General features: G+C 36.4%; 1 protein-coding gene across 3 annotated transcripts; it reads right to left on the bottom strand.

The window, feature by feature from the left end:
• Window positions 1-2,221: 2,221 nt before the first annotated feature.
• Window positions 2,222-14,129, bottom strand: LOC108969256 (GATA-binding factor A). 3 transcript variants are annotated; one of them, XM_018933858.1, is made up of 4 exons: window positions 13,620-14,129; window positions 3,751-4,380; window positions 3,408-3,639; window positions 2,222-3,336 (listed from the first exon to the last, which is right to left on the bottom strand). In XM_018933858.1, the coding sequence occupies exons 1-4, from the start codon at window positions 13,650-13,652 to the stop codon at window positions 2,330-2,332; spliced, it is 1,902 nt and encodes a 633-aa protein (XP_018789403.1). In that variant the 5' UTR covers window positions 13,653-14,129; the 3' UTR covers window positions 2,222-2,329. The 3 variants fall into 3 exon arrangements, with proteins under 3 accessions (XP_018789403.1, XP_018789402.1, XP_018789404.1); XM_018933857.1 differs by having other exon boundaries at window positions 3,408-3,654; window positions 3,760-4,380; XM_018933859.1 differs by having other exon boundaries at window positions 3,760-4,380.
• Window positions 14,130-16,270: the final 2,141 nt, after the last annotated feature.

Below are 16,270 nucleotides of genomic sequence, written 5' to 3'. Positions count from 1 at the left end.
TTTTTTTTTTCAAAGCGGTCGTTTATGTTAATACGCCATGAAAGGGTTAAACGCAGCAATATAAACAGCGCCATCTGTTTGAGATATTTCTTTATAAATGCATTGGTTCGCGTCTTTACTTTGTTGACATTCATCAGCTGATGAAATATTAGCAGAGAACGAAARCAAAATTTAATTCGCTTCATTGCTTTACATTCTCTCATATTATTATGTGCATGGCAAAAAATGCTTCTACATACTATTGAGATGCATATGTGCGCTTGTTATTACCGTATTAATATGAGTTTTCATATTTCTATGTAAATATACATATGTATGTTTATGTAAACAATAAACTTCCCTGATCAGCGTTAAATTCAATAATTATCTTAATTACATTAGTTTACAGTAATTTTGCGACTGTGATGTTAAAGGCTGTATCTAGCTAATTTTGGATTGCTAAAATCGAAAATGATAGTAAAAATTTCCTAACTCGTAGAATTATTTGTGTTGTCGTCAAAGCGTGTAGGGATCAAACCAACGGCATTTACTAAAACGAGAAAAATGCTGTACGTGATGGAATATTTTTGAACTCAAATTCGTAATCAGGACACCGCAATTACCCCCACACAGCTCTTCGCACATTGCAAACTTTTCTTCAGATTTGTTGAGTGGTGTTATTAGCTTAATAAAAAGTAGAGAAAATACACTACTTTGACTATACATTGCGACGAAAAAGAAACCGGAAATTGTAATTATATTCCACGGGTAAATTATATTTAAAAAAATGTATTTTGCTACGTTTTTTAGGACTATCCTTAGTTACTGTGCCAAATATGAGCTCGATCTGTAGGCTTCTTCAGTTTTATCAAAAACACAAGCCTACGAGTGAAACAAAGCCTTCAAAGATGGTCGAGAGATCGTTGAAGGACGACCTTGGACCTCTTGAACTGATGAAAATATTAAAGAAGTGACGGATATGATTATAGAAAGATGGCAAGAGAGCGCAACATCTTTTCGACTGATTTTGGTGTATATTTTGAGTATGAAACGCGTTCTTGCGGGACTCGCTCGGTTAAAACTGATTTTTTTTGTTCAAAAAGAGAACCGATGAGACATTTTTTATGAGTTTGACATGCAACAAGTCATATAGTCACAAAACCAAAGAAACCACCCCAAAGCCGCCCAAAAATCAAGGTGATCCTCATTGTCTTTTCGTTATTCGTGGTTTGGTGCATCATAAATTTCTTCCGAAAAAGCAAATGGTCAATTGGGAATGCTATTTGACTGCATTGAGGCGTTTGGGTGAGAACAGCCGTCGAAAACGACCGTAATTGTGGAAGAAATATTCATTGATTTTACACGATGATGAAAATAGATACTCAATCATCGCATCGAGCCACGATTGTGGCCGAATTTGAAACGCAAAACGCAATGAATACCATCGATCAAACACCGTATGCAGCAAACTGAAATTGTCGTCCGAAAATCCGTTTTCGGATATCGAAGAGATAAAATGAAAATCGCTGAAGGAGCTGAGAAGCTGAAGGCCATCGCAAAAAGTGTATAGGAAAATCGTTGGCATAGGTGCATAGTGGGGATTAAATATTTTGTGTGGGGATTACTTTGAAGAACTTTGAAGACGACAAACTAAATATTGTTGAATAATGAAATTTTTTGCCTTTTGTTAGATTTACAATTTCACAATTTCACAATTTCATTATTCATTTTACATATATTCAACTATTGTTCACTCATTTYACCCGATTGAAGTTCTAAGTTAGAGTTCCTTGTATACAATGAATTTTTCTTGCGGTTTTCACATTTTATTAGAATTCTTTTCATCATATTGCACTAATGCTAATTATAATACAATTCGATATCAATCAGTTAACATATTGGCATTTAATATTATACATATATAATACATTTTAAAACTACTTACAAACACATGAGTGATTAATTATTAAATGTAGGCATGTAAAGTCTATAAGGCTGGTAAGGCTAATGCTTGTAATTTGTTTGCAGATCTAATTGAAACTACTAATCGATTGTTGCAGATCAGAGAAAACGAGCAACTGCTTGCAAAACTCGAAACATAATTAAATTACTACACTTAATTATTACAGTTGGGATACAGTTTGATTGTGATTATATTGCTAATATTTCTAACAAACTAATTTGGTTTTATAAAAAAAATATTTTTTGTACAATAAAGTTGAGATAACACTAAAATCGCAGTTGCAAACAATACATTACATGAAACTTGCCAGATCTCCTACTGAGGACGCGTAAAGTCCACGCTGTTGAGAAACCATACATTCCACATACACATCCCATATACATACATTTACGATGTGGCCATTAACTTGGCCGCCTGTATGACATTGTGCTGATGATGGTGGTAGCTCGCCAGTTCGCCCGTTGAGCCGTGCATCCCATGCATGCCAACACCCATGCCCACGCCCATACCCATGCCCATGCTCATGCCGCCGCCGGCAGCCGACGCAGCGCTGGAGGCGCTCAATGGCGGAAAAGAACCACCAAAGTAGCAGTTACTCACATAATCATAATTGCTGGCATTGGCTTCCGATTTGACGCTGTAACCGCCAACAGCCGYATTACCATCAGCCGAACTGATRTGTGAGCTGCCGCTGTGTTGGCCCAATGCGGCCGCCGARTGATGTGTACCCGSATGATGTGACGCGGCATGATGCGCCGCCGACGCGGTTGGGTGGTGATGATGATGGTGGTGATGCAGATGCGCCGCCGCCGCGGCTGAGTGATGATAATTCGGGCTGGGCGTGCTGGTRGCAATGCCATTGGATAGCGAGACAGCGCTAGTGGAGGAATTGTTGAGATTTCCAATGCTGCTGTTGACACCAGCCGCGCCACTAGCGCTGCCGCTAGACGAAAGCAGGTGCTCATACTTGGAGATAACGTGTGAGCCGAAACTTGTGCTGGACAGTTGCGCAGCACTCGCGTTACTTTGCGGCGAATACATGTGCGCGCTTAGAGATGACGCAGTGCTGGCTGAGTGTACGGTGGGTGTATTGCTGGTGGAGGAGAGCGCATGTGAGTGTGTGTGTGAAATGGTTGAATGGCGGGACTGTTGTGCGGCTGCTGAGGGCAAATGCATGTGATGGCTAAGCGGATTGTGCAATGAACCGCTGGAGGATGGCGAACTGTTGATGGCATTCAGACTGATGTTATGCAAGGAGTTGCTGCTATTCATACTGCTAATTGTGTTGTTGAGACTGTTGTTGCCTTTAAGTGCCATATCGGACTGCAGTTTGGCAGAGAGCGCCAYCGATGAGGGCAAACTGTGGCGCTCTAAGGCGAGCGAAGTTTTCAAATCTAAAAATAATAAAATGTTATTAGTTAAGATGTCCGTTGTGAGTTTTGAAAATTGTCGCATTGTTACACACCATCTTCTTTGCTATCTTTCGCTCCATCCGTCGAGCTATTTGACTTTTTCGGCTTTCGTTTGCGTGTCTGTATGCCATCCTTTCGCATTGCTAGTGGTCGATTGACACCGTGCAACTTGAAGTAAAGGCCACAGGCATTACACACTGGTTCGCCTTCATTGTTGCGGCGCCAAAGCGTTGTGGTGCGTGTGCCGCAATTCGTACAGCACAAGCCCAGCCGTCGAGTTGCCGTCTGCAAGGATAAAATCTAGTTTAAACAAAAATACGCATGCAACGAACAAAAGTAAAAGAGAAGAAACAAAATCGAGAGTAAGTTTTAGAAAATTATAAAGCGAACACTCACTGCACTCACCAGTCGCTTGCTCGGCTTGATAAGCGGTCTATTCATGCCGTTCATTTTATGATAGAGACCGCAAGCGTTGCACAGATAGTGACCGGTGCCGTCACGTCGCCATAGCGGTGTACTAATCGCGCCGCAATTTACACATTCGCGTCCCTCACCAAACTGAAAATCAATCGCATTCTCATAGGGTGACGAACGCTGAAAGCCGGTCGGATCGTAGGCAGCACGCCAAGAGCCCATCGTATAAAATTGTGCCGGCAGTTGCGCATGCGCTGTGCCAAAACTGTCTGTTGTCCAGGCGTTTTGTGCAGCGGCCGTGCCAAAATGTGTAGCCACATGATTGTACTGGCTCTGTGTGAGCGCGCGGTTCGAGGGCACATAGACGGGCGCATTCATAGCTGYTTGATGATGATAGCCGCCGTTGCCAGCCGCACCACCCGTCAGATCCGGGTAACCGGCGCTGGAGTGATACATTTTTGTGGAGAGTTGTTGTTGTTGTTGTTGTTCTAACACAGTTGTCTGACCAAAAGGCAGGTGGCTGCTGTACGCTTGGCGTGTCAATGGGCTATGAAATTGCGTTTGCGGGGAATGATGATCACTGGGCGAAGTTTGAGGCGTTGTGGGAGAAGTCTGCAAAGTAGAGGATAGAATTTAGAATAATATTTGAATAATTTATACACTTAAAAAATATCTGTAACAATAATGAGTAGTTAATTTCATTACGCATTTATATATGTACATATTKAAATAATGCTCTTTAAGTCCAAGCAAAATATTTTAAGTTAAACAAATGCAAAACGCAGAAGCTTTACTAACAAGAAAAAACGTTTCTGGGTATAAAACCCCGGTCTAATTAATTCAATATCAATTCCAAAAATTCTAACAGTTCAAATCTCACTCAAAGAAAACCCTTCTTACTGATTTTTTGGAAGCGCTTTAGGAATAGTGTGAGGCAAATAATTGCTTAATTAAACGTAACATTGTCAGTGCATTGCCATCTGCTRTACGCAAGCGTGAACAAATGGAAACGAAATGCTTGGCGCTGATTGGCTAAAGCGACGAAAAGAGCAGGAACCACCCCATAAAGCAAATCAATACAAGGCATCGCCACCATTTTTATAGTTTTTCCTTTCTCTTGAGTACGTCAATTTCAATTCCATTTTATAGGAGTTTGTGCGCGCTTCGACACGGGAGTGAGTGTGTGTATTCATATTAGAAAAAATAATTTTTATTGTGCTYCTTACGCATTCTTTCGCTTTTTCTGCGTATGCATGCACGAGCTGCGAGTGGAAAAAGAAAATGTTTTGCTACAATGGCGCTTGACTTACATACATACATTCGTAATGCCCTAAATTGACATGCGTAAGCTCTGAGACAGAGAAAAATTTGAAGAATTGCCTTTGCCAAAAAAGGAATTCACATGCAAAATTGTTTGCTAGTTTGTTGTTGCAATCACAAATATTTACACAAAACTAWTATACTTTTTATTATATTATAAACATGTGTTCGCATGAAAAAAGATTTATAATTTGAGCAAATCAGCCGTTTCTGTTTAATATTTAATAATAAAACTACATACATCAAAATTATTTTTAAAATTTAATACAAAAAATATATCAAAACGAAAAAATGTCGGAATGTATGCAATAAAATATATTAGCAAAAAATTAGCTATCAAGTTTGTTAAAATTTATGTGTACGCAAGTTCGTATGCACATACATATGTATGTATATGTATATATGTATATAATTACAAACAATCATATTCCACAAATGTCCATATGTACCTACATACATACATACATATGTATGCTTAGCGATCTCAAGTATCCAGCTGCGTTCGTACAAATATTCTTACGTGTGTATGTGAATATGTTTTTTTATATGTATGCATTGTACTTGTATATAGGCATCTACATTTGTCAGCATTACGTGATAAATCTATAAATTGTAAATCAAAAATCGAAAATCGACAAAAAGGCGTAATGCTTTTATCTTATCCAGAATAAATAACGATGATGTATGAAAACTGAAGAACGAACAGTTGAAATGAATTTAAATAAGAACCGTTGCAGAAAACAGATGCCCAGCTGACCAGGCGAAGTGTGCTAATGGGTTTGAAACATTTTTATTTTTTCAAGTTTAAGAGCACACGTATTTTTATTTTGAAGTTATGTCGAAAATGGTTTTCGAAAATAATGCCTTATGTGCATTGGCGAAAATCTGTACATAAATTACAGCGATTACATAAGAAACAAATTATTAATTTTTGATAAATTATTAAGTAAAAATATAAAAAATATGTATATGTGATATATGTATGTATTTTGAGAGCTGCACAAGTGGAATTATAGCGTGTTTCAARTCATTAATTCGTTTAACATAACAATGCAATAATTTGTTCTCAACGAGTAAATTCAATACATGTTGGCACTGAGTGCAGCAATTGCAATAACATGCAGAAACATGTTTCACAGCATTGTTGCTGCAAACCAATATTGCAAAAGTAGGCAAATTAAGGCAAAGAAAATCAAGTCGTCAATATGATGCAAATATTTGCGCGCATTGTTATTATTTTTTATTGGCGTTCTTATCATAYCGATATGTTATTTTATAAAAATTACATAGTAAAAACAATTTGTTATAAACTTAAAATAAAGTGTGTGCTGATAGATTTACTCGTTATAAATACATATGTATGTATGTATGTATATCACTTTGCTAGGCATAAATATTAAAAATAATGTTGAATTTTTGTGTTATTATAGATATGTATACATATATAGCATTCAAAGTAATAATAAATGTTATATAATTTATTTCTATTATTCATAAAATTATAAATATATAAGCGCATTTTAAATGTACTATAATTATATATTATAGTTTTGTACACGTTTTTAAACGCACTTCGGCTATAAAAAATTAAATCGAAAAGATTTTTTAACATTGCTTTCCTTATGCGCTTTTAACAGTAAGTTTATGACGCACTCGTTGCTTTTTAGCTAGGCAATAAAGCAATGTTTAATATTACATTGTTTTACATTGCATTGCCTTTCAAGCATCAAAACAGCGTATGTACCGTTTGCTTTGTTGAGAGAAACGAACGAGTTATGTTTGTTTGTGTGTTTTGCCTTAATTGCTATTCAAGTTCAATGCTTACATTGCTGTAAATGATATCAATCACTGTTAAGGCAATACCCACAAAATGTATGGCACTCGGCTATGCTGTTCGCCAATAACCTCATGCAGTCAACACGACGCACTTAACGACTGTAGAACTGCAGCGAATAAAATACTTTTTACAGCTTTTCAAATTTTGTCTTTTGCAAGCATGAGTGTCAATAACAGAATTACAAAATTAAATTCACAAAATTGTAAATTATACAATAATATTTTTTATATGCTCGTACAGAAAACGCATTAAAAAGTGTAATAATTAATTATTTTGCAACATTTTAAAATTGCATATACATACATTTGATCTAAAATCAAGTTAAAGAATTGTTGTCATGAAAACTGAAGTCTTCCTACTACTGCTAATKATTACAACAGCGTTGGCCAAAAAGGAAAGTCCACGTCGTGGCATTACCAATGCAAGACCAACTCTCAAGTGCGATGACTACGCTGATGTGCTGTCGCCCACGCGTTTGTTTTTATTGGGTTTGACCATGATATTATTGGGCTTAAAACAATCGCCATTGTTGAGAATGGGGTCGAAAGATGCGGGTAAATGAGACATAGTATATACTTTACARTAACAATAACATAAGTTCATTTTCAATTTTCATAGCAAATAAATGGAAGTGGTCCAGACAAATTGAGGTGAAATCTTGAAATTAGCAAAATTATAGTCTTATWTATATACTAGTTTAATTAAATGATAACTTAAACTCATGTATGCAGTATTTTTCTAATGATTCCCCTTAAAGTTTTGCTCAGTATAACATTAAAGAAAAAACACGAACTGGTAGAAATGCTGATTATAAAAATATACAGAGAAACCTTTTGGCGCTGGTCAATAGCCGGACTCGTGTACTATGTAGGAGTGTTGAAAGTTGGTATTTCTACTCTGAACAGGGTATTTTAAGTTTTTAATAGCCAGAAGGAAACGTTGGAGTCCCAATAAAGTAAAAGAGACCGCCCGTAAATGATCAGCGTAATACTCTCAGTCGTCTCTATATATGTATTCGAAGTAGTCATTCAGTGTTTGAGATATCGATCCCTCCAAGAAGCTGCATTTTTGTCGGAATTCTCATTATCGGTTCACTATAGCATGTAGYTCCCATATAAGCTAACCRAATCAAGTTCTTGTGTGGAAAACTTTTTATTTGACAAAATATCTTTGAGAAATTCGCCAAAAATGATAATTTTGGACAATGTTCTGATCGCACCACTATATCATATTCTGCCGCTACTACAACAACCCGTTTCATGACAGTCGGGTTCCGACGGAACGGACCCGGATTTTTATCTCGCCAAGGACTTTCAATTCTACCGCTACTACAACAACAAAACAAGTAAATTTGGTGCTAGAACTTTAACTTTGTTTATAAATTTATGMCTTCTTAGGAAAAAAGTAATTACTAAAACGGTTTCAGAAGGATTTATTTTATTCTATATCTTAACTCTTGGTTTTGACATTCCGTCGGCAAAACGTAACATCAAAATGCTTTGCTAACGAGTACGGCATCGACCCTTTCAACACTTTTTACGTGAATATCCGATATCTACTCATCGTAATGATTTCATTAAATACGGCGGCGTCCACTTTGATCTTCAGCCAACATGGTGCGAAAAAACGGTAACAAGTATAAACGCGAAGTCGAGGCATATAAAAAATAAATAAATGGATACTGACAGCACGTCACAATTTATATCATTTCACACGGAAATATGCAAACAATGAAATATTTAATATTTAGCAGAAAATAATTTAAATTGTGATTTTAAAATTAAGACGGCTCTATCAAGTAATAAGCTAACCCACCAAACAACAAAAACAAACGAACAGCAACGCCACAAAGACCACGCGTGGATAATGACGCCAGTCACCAGCCCGGCCACCGGCCACCGGTCGCTAGCAAGATCAGTTGATCAAAGCGAGCGGCTAACCTGCCAACAAGGCGCAAGATCAGTGGCGGCCACTTCAAACCCCAAAAGTGCCGGATGGCGCAGCGCGCGTACAAGAAAGTAAATGGAATGTGKRGTGCGGCAAAGAAGCGGAGATGAACTTACGCATTGTCAACAGGCAAAGGTGGAAGAAGCAGAGCAAAAAGAGAARAAAGGTTTCATTAAGGAGGCTAAAAACGAGCACACACAACACACAAATGAATATAATGACAAAATAAAATCAAATAATACAAATGAGCGGAATTAAAAACGTAAAAGGAACAATGTAGATTGCAGATGCAGCAAAAATATTAAGCCAACAGCAATAAAAAATTTCCATAAAAAAAGGGACTAAAGTGGTGCCGGAGCCGGTGCCAGTGGTGATCGTTAATAATTTGTCACACAAGCGATGCAAATAAAAACAAACAAAGGATCAGCACTTGGAACTGGAGTGAAGTGGCTCTCAAGCGAGGCCAAGTAAGTGATCCTCGTCGAAAGTCGAGTGCGGGTGTATAAGACGAACGATGAGTGTTTTCTTGCGCGGAAGTTGATGAAGAGCGCTGATGAGGGTGCTATTGCCGATTGGCAGTTGAAAAATCACAGCGCTAAAATACCCGAACCCGAATGTTAAGTGTTGCATGTTTCGAGAGGTAGAGGCGTTCTGACGCTTAAAGAAATGCTGATATGAGGTGCGTGAGTTTGGTGAGAGATTGTTGATCGTGGTGTGGTGCGCAGATCGTTATCTAGCAGAAGTTAAGGGTAATAATGAAGTTTTTGAATATGTAGGGTATACAAATACATGTTAGTGTTTATGAGAAATGTATTAAAGTGATCATTATTATAGCGTATTGTGGGTGAATATAGAAAAAGATAGCTTCGGGATCCCAACTGAAAATTTGTATGCTGAACGGGAGACAGTTTGCCACGAGGTTACATCAAAAAGAAAACTTCGAAGTTCTCACAAAATGTGTATATAAATAATCAGGGTGCCGAGCTGAGTGGTTTTAGCCCTGGCCGTCTGTCCATATATATACGCGAACTAGTCATTCAGTTTTTGAGTTAYCGAYCTGAAATTTTGCTCACGTTCGTTTCTCTCCATGAARCCGATACCAGTTACCGGATCACTATAGCATATATATAGCTGCCATACAAACTGAACGATTGGAATCAAGCACTTGTACAYAAGTTTCCGTGCCACGTTAACGTTTTTTCTTGTTAAAATCTAAATTGAATTAAATGTTTCTTACTTGCAAAATAAAAATATTAGTCAAGTATATAATATCGAGAAATTGGTTTATACATGATGATCACTTTTCTACTAAAGCAACAACAATAACAACAACAACAACGTCAAACCCTTTCAGCTTTCCTTGCGCACAAAGGCGCCGCCGTCCATTACATGGCACTCAGAACCAATGGAGCTGCCGCTGTTGCTGTCGACAGGCAATGCTACAACTTAGTTCAAACCACGGCTGCTAGCTGTTAACGCTGGGCGCTTGCTCCGCTAACCGCGCGTCTCTTTTACTTTGTGTGGCAAAKCGGTCGYGGACAAGGGTGCGGAACTAGTTGGCGGAATTTCGCTTTGAAAACACTCTTAATGCATTTTCGAGTGGATCAATTTGTCTGGTGGCGGGTCGTTTGTGTTTGCATTTGCATTTGCCAAGTGCTGGGATTTTATTTATTGCCGTCACCGAAGATGAGGTGGTGCTGCTAATACTTTGCCAAGGATCGAGCTTTGCGCCAGAGTATATATGTATGTATGTATGTATGTATATGCTATATATGCAGGCTGGCTGCTGTGTTGGCTTGTGTGCGTGAGAGTTGGCTACTCTCGTAGCACAAATGCAAGCCAGCGAAGGAAGTGCAGCCAGTTGGGTGATCTTGTTAAAGGATGTGTTTGTTGTTTGTTATTATTGTTGTTTTTGTTCTTTACTGCGCTGGCGCGCTTATGTGATGCGCTGTGCGTGCAACCGGATGACTAATAAGCATGTGCTTCACTGAATTTTAAGTAGATTTAGCTTACACGCTTGCTTGAGTGCGATTATAAAATTTTTATTGGCAGAAAATAAAGTGTATCACTTATACATATGTATGTGTGCATATTTATAAATATGAAACCAAAAAATGAATAAAAAATTATAATAATCGCACTTGCAAATATTTTTTAAATCAATGTAGCAAGCTTTCTGAAAAAATTTTAGATAAAATTATATGCGTTGCGTAAATGTTTCAAATTTCAAAGACTTTATCAGTGAAGAAATAATGCAGTGCTTTGTTTAGTTAACACTATATCGGACATTTTAGTTCAGCAGAATTTTCATATACATATGTCTATTTACTGTTAATTAGCATAATGTACAATAATAATGTTACACTGACTGTTGCAATGATCATGAAAAAATATAGTTCAGCAGGATTTTCATATATGTACAGATTTATTTATTTATTTACTGTTAAGTAGCATAATGTCTGTCTCTTATACACATCTAGATGTGTATAAGAGACAGATGTTACACTGACTGTTGCAATGATCATGAAAAAATATAGTTCAGCAGGATTTTCATATATGTACAGATTTATTTATTTATTTACTGTTAAGTAGCATAATGTTAAGTAAAAATGTTAGAATGATTCTTGAAATGATTATGTATAAGTATATCAACGARTGCTGTAAATAAATATCAAATATACGAGAAACGAATTTACTGTCCGGTAATTTTTATAGATGAAGTAGCTTTTTGATTTGAGATATCGAACTAAATTTTTGCACATCATCTTTTCTCTCTATAAATTTGCTTTTTTGCCAGAATCGCCGATATCGCATCACTTTAAAATTCAGCTGCCATGCAAACTGAACGTTCGAAGTCAAGTTTTTGTATGGAAAAAGCACGAATTGGTAAAATGTTAAATGAAAAATTTTTTCATACAAAAACTTGACGCCGACCGGCATTTTAGTTTACAGTGCAGAGATCGTAAACCTATAGCATAGAGCTGCCATATAACATTACAACTCAAAATCTAGTTATCTACGGAAAACTTCTTTATTTGACAAAATATCTTCATGAAATTTCGCACAAATTGTTTTGAAAGGAAACGCTACAATTTCTGAAAAATTTGTTCAGTTCGGACGACTATAACATATAGCCGTCATAGAAACTGACGGATAAAAAGTAAGTTTATACACTTTTACGCTATATGAAATGCAACTGTGAAGGGTATTATAGCTTGTCTTTTATATAAAAAGTCGCCAAACTTAAATATTGTACATGTATATATGTTTGTATAACTGCTGTCACAATTTATATTTTGCAGGCTAGGTTAATAATAGGCTCCGGAAAACATTGTATTGAATTGTGTGGCAATATTAAAGCCAACCTTTAGACTATCGTAAAGATATTTATAAAATTAGATTTTTAAAAATTAATTTTATGTATTGAAGTTATTGTTTGTGGATAATTTATAAAATGAGTTGAGTTGTAATGCCTTTCTGTGGCAAGTTTGGAGAGCACTTTTGTTGTTATACATACATACATATGTACTATGTACAAACACATTTCACGTTGAAATATATACTAAATTAGCATAAAAAATGCGCAGTGATCGCGTGATTTGTTTCTGATTTCTAACTGCAGCCAATTTGGAAAATGTATAATAATTAATAATAAAATAAACTGATTGAGCTGATTGTACTAAGCGGCTGATTGTACTAAAGCCGTAACTAAAAAATATGGAAAATATTCATTATAAGTTTTAGTATGTTATTTTTAATATTAGTATCTAACGAAATATGTAAAAAAAAGATATTTTTTTTTGAACTACCACACTTAAACGTTATTCCAGTCTGGAAGTTTGAAAAACTCTAAATTTTTTTCAAAATTTCCTAGTATAGATTTAAGTCTATTATAGATATAAAAAAATATCCCCCCCTAAATATTTTTCAAAATTCGAATTCTATTCAAAAATATCCCTCTATAGAAATTTTTCAAAATTCGAATTTTTTCGAAGTTAAAGCAATTTTATTTTCGTGGCAACTGCACCRGCTTWGCGAACGCTTGCAACAAKAGTTGTCTAGAAGTAAAATTTWAAACGCGTTTTTCTCGAAACTGCTGCTTTCGTTACARTTACCACAATATCTTAAGTTTTTAGAACCAGCCAATTCAGTTGAAATATTTTTTATAAATCTCTTCTAACTACAAAAAATTAAAAGTTTGAAATTGCAATATTTTTAAAATTCGACAAACTTAAATAATTTCTGAAAAAATCGAGCTTTATTTTTCAGTAGCCGCCATTTTATAAAAAAAAAATCATCTAACACCTGCGTATTAATCAAGAATCCAGCATTGGTTTATTTTTCTGCTGAGCACAAGAGTAAAAATCCAAAATTTGAGTTTTGGTTATAAAATCGTTATAAATCGGTCAGGAATTGGTTATATCTGACAGCGGCAACTGAAAATTGTATGCTACATACATATGTAATATGATGTAGTGAAGCGTAAGGTGTAAAAAAATTATTTTAGAATTTTTTGAGAATACSTTGTTTTGCARTTTAGGTGAAAATATAAYATATGTATATAGAATGTAAGGCTGTAGTTGTTAACTTATTGCAAACAATTTATATGTTAACATATTTTGCCACAGAATTACACTGTATTGTGTATAATGTAGTTTTTGTCATTAACTATAGAAAATTTTAACTTTATGCACGATTTAGACTTTTTTCCACAATAAAAATTTATTTAAATATTTATTTCACTTACATTGTTGTCATTTGCAATCATTAGTATGCCCATTGTCGCATGCGATATTTTTAAAAAATAGCGAGCGATAATATTTTTTGCAAACGTTCTGTGTTTTCTTTATTCAACTACAAATTGTGTACAACTTTTTTACTAATTATTCGCTTTTGCCAAATGCGATTGCACTACAYACATGTTTATTTATAAATATTCACTGTTGCGTGGCATTTAAGAGGCGATAATATTCTTTATAGAAACTTTACTTTATAACCACAATAAAACTCCAATAATTTATTTAGCACTCGAACATGTATATATGGATGCATAGTATGTATGCATTTGACTCTGAATATACACATTAAAAATCACGACGAACAATGAGGCTGCATAATTACAAATTGCTGCAATTAAAAGCAAAGCGTCGCATTAAAACCGTTTTTTCGAAACAAAGACTCAGTGGTTAATTGCAGGCAGACAATCGTATTGAGAATAAGAAACTACGAATTGGACAACAACGAACTGAACTGATTGCCATGAGGTGTGCAAACAAACTAAAAAACCCCTTAAAGTAAACAAAAACTTAATCCGAAAATCCAGTCCGGAAGAGACCAGCAGCCACAGTCACACACTGTTACACACGCACACACACACACACGGTCAACGCACAATCAGACATCGCCGCCTCTTGCTAGTGTAAAAGTCAATATAAAAAGTCGATTTCATCAATGGTGCCAGTGAATATGCAGCAGCGCGTAAGCGCCCGAAGCAGTSACGTCAGCTGCTGCGCACCAAAATGATGGAGACAACGTACACTCRCTGACGCACCAGCCGCACTGCACTTGAGAGCAAGTGAGACGCACCTATGTATATGCGTGTACACTTTCTTTTATTGTACAACAGGTAAATGCGCATACATATGGACATATACAAACATACATACATAGGTGAAGCCTAAGTATGCCGTGGCCGTCGCAGCGCCGGAAAACAGTCAGCAAAGGATCGCATTGAGTGTCGCCTGCGGTGCTGGCTTCGCACAACGAATGACAATGACAGCGCACGGCGCTTACACAAAATTSGGCAATCACACTTAGGACACTGGCTGCCACACTACGGAATGTCAGACCACGATCGCACATACATATATACATACGCTGGCATATGACTAACTGCTTTGGCTGGAACTAATGCTGTTTGAAATCGGAACAGGTTCTTCTCAGGCTGTGTTTGGTCACATTTATGAACGAGCCGATTCAATGGAAGTCACAACCAAAAAGWTTTAAAGTCAAAACTGGCGTCAAGGCTTAACCATTGCCAGCCAAATGCATAACTATCTATGTATATATACAATAAGGATATGAGAGCATTCTACAGGCACTTAAGAACACTTAAAGGTATACATGGCGTGCCAACTGAATTAAGCAAGTGCTCAACGGTAGCTGCGCTATGTGTTGCCATAAGAGGATRAAACGCTAAGTCAAAGGTATGAAAGTAGGCTAGTACTTACAAATAATTAAGGATTCGCCCCTTTTTAATGCATTGTGTAACAGTGTTTGGTGCTATTTAACGATTTTCTTATGGGATCCTTTCAAGCAGTACGGTGTTGTTTGGGAAATGGATATTTGTACTCAGATACTTGAAACGTACTTAGAAAATGTTGTTAGTGGAAAGTGTAAATCATAATTATTTTAGCGAGCTTGACCTTTTTGTATATAAATATATACATATTATTTAGAATTTTAGTTATTTTTCTAAATTGATTAGTATGGAAATATTTTTATCCTTATTTCGCGTAATTATATGTTTATTTGCGCCATATTTTTTCATGAAGAAATGAAAGAAAACATATATTTTATTGTTATGACCAAGAATTTAGCTTTAACTTAAGTACAGAGGTTTGCCATAACGCTGATTTCAGGCCAGTGAACGCCGCGTTGCGCTCGCATAAATTTCAACCAAAGGGCTCAATTCTCGYCTTCTTTTTGCGGCAACTGGTGCCGGATATCAGTAATATTGCCGGATATCGAATATTCTCTTCCAAAGCGTCAATCGTCTCGCGTTTATCTGCGAGGACAAGCGTCTCCGCATAATCACAAAAAAAAAAGTTCAGCGATGTTAGAACGTGGCTCGCCAATAGTCTGCTTCAGTACATTGATTGTTTTTCGTTGGCTTTGTGGCATGTAACGTCGCCTTATTGAAACCAAAACTTATCCACATCAACAACTTCTGATTCAGTTACGAATAAGTCATTCTGGTACCCCATTGACTGTAACATTATGGCTAGCTGCATTTTTGAAGAAATGTGGACCAATAAAACCCTGTGCACATAAAGCACATCAAGAAGTGACTTTTTGTGGATCCTTGATAAAAAAAAAAAATTCTTGTAGAAATCGGATCGGTTTGGTAACCATCCCGTTTGGAGTYTACAAGTTAGGTTTTGTAAGCCCGCAAACCAAGATCCTTCGGCAAAATCTTCTATAATGTGGATGGACAAGGCTGAAGTAGTASTAGTTTAGGTACATAAGGCTTGTTAATTATATTAGGTATAGGGCGAATTTTTATCTGATTTTATTCATTGTAAGCACAAATGTGCTAATAGCAGTGGGTCCACATATTCAATAGCTAGGGGGTAAAAAACAGCCTTTTCAACAACTTTTTCCTTATATAAAAAATTA

This window comes from Bactrocera latifrons, unplaced genomic scaffold (genome assembly GCF_001853355.1).
Source record: "Bactrocera latifrons isolate USDA-ARS-PBARC rearing strain unplaced genomic scaffold, ASM185335v1 scaffold_246, whole genome shotgun sequence".
NCBI classification, from domain to species: Eukaryota; Metazoa; Arthropoda; class Insecta; order Diptera; family Tephritidae; genus Bactrocera; species Bactrocera latifrons.
The sequence above is the reverse complement of the archived record's forward strand: the minus strand, read 5'-3'. Positions and strand labels throughout refer to the sequence as shown.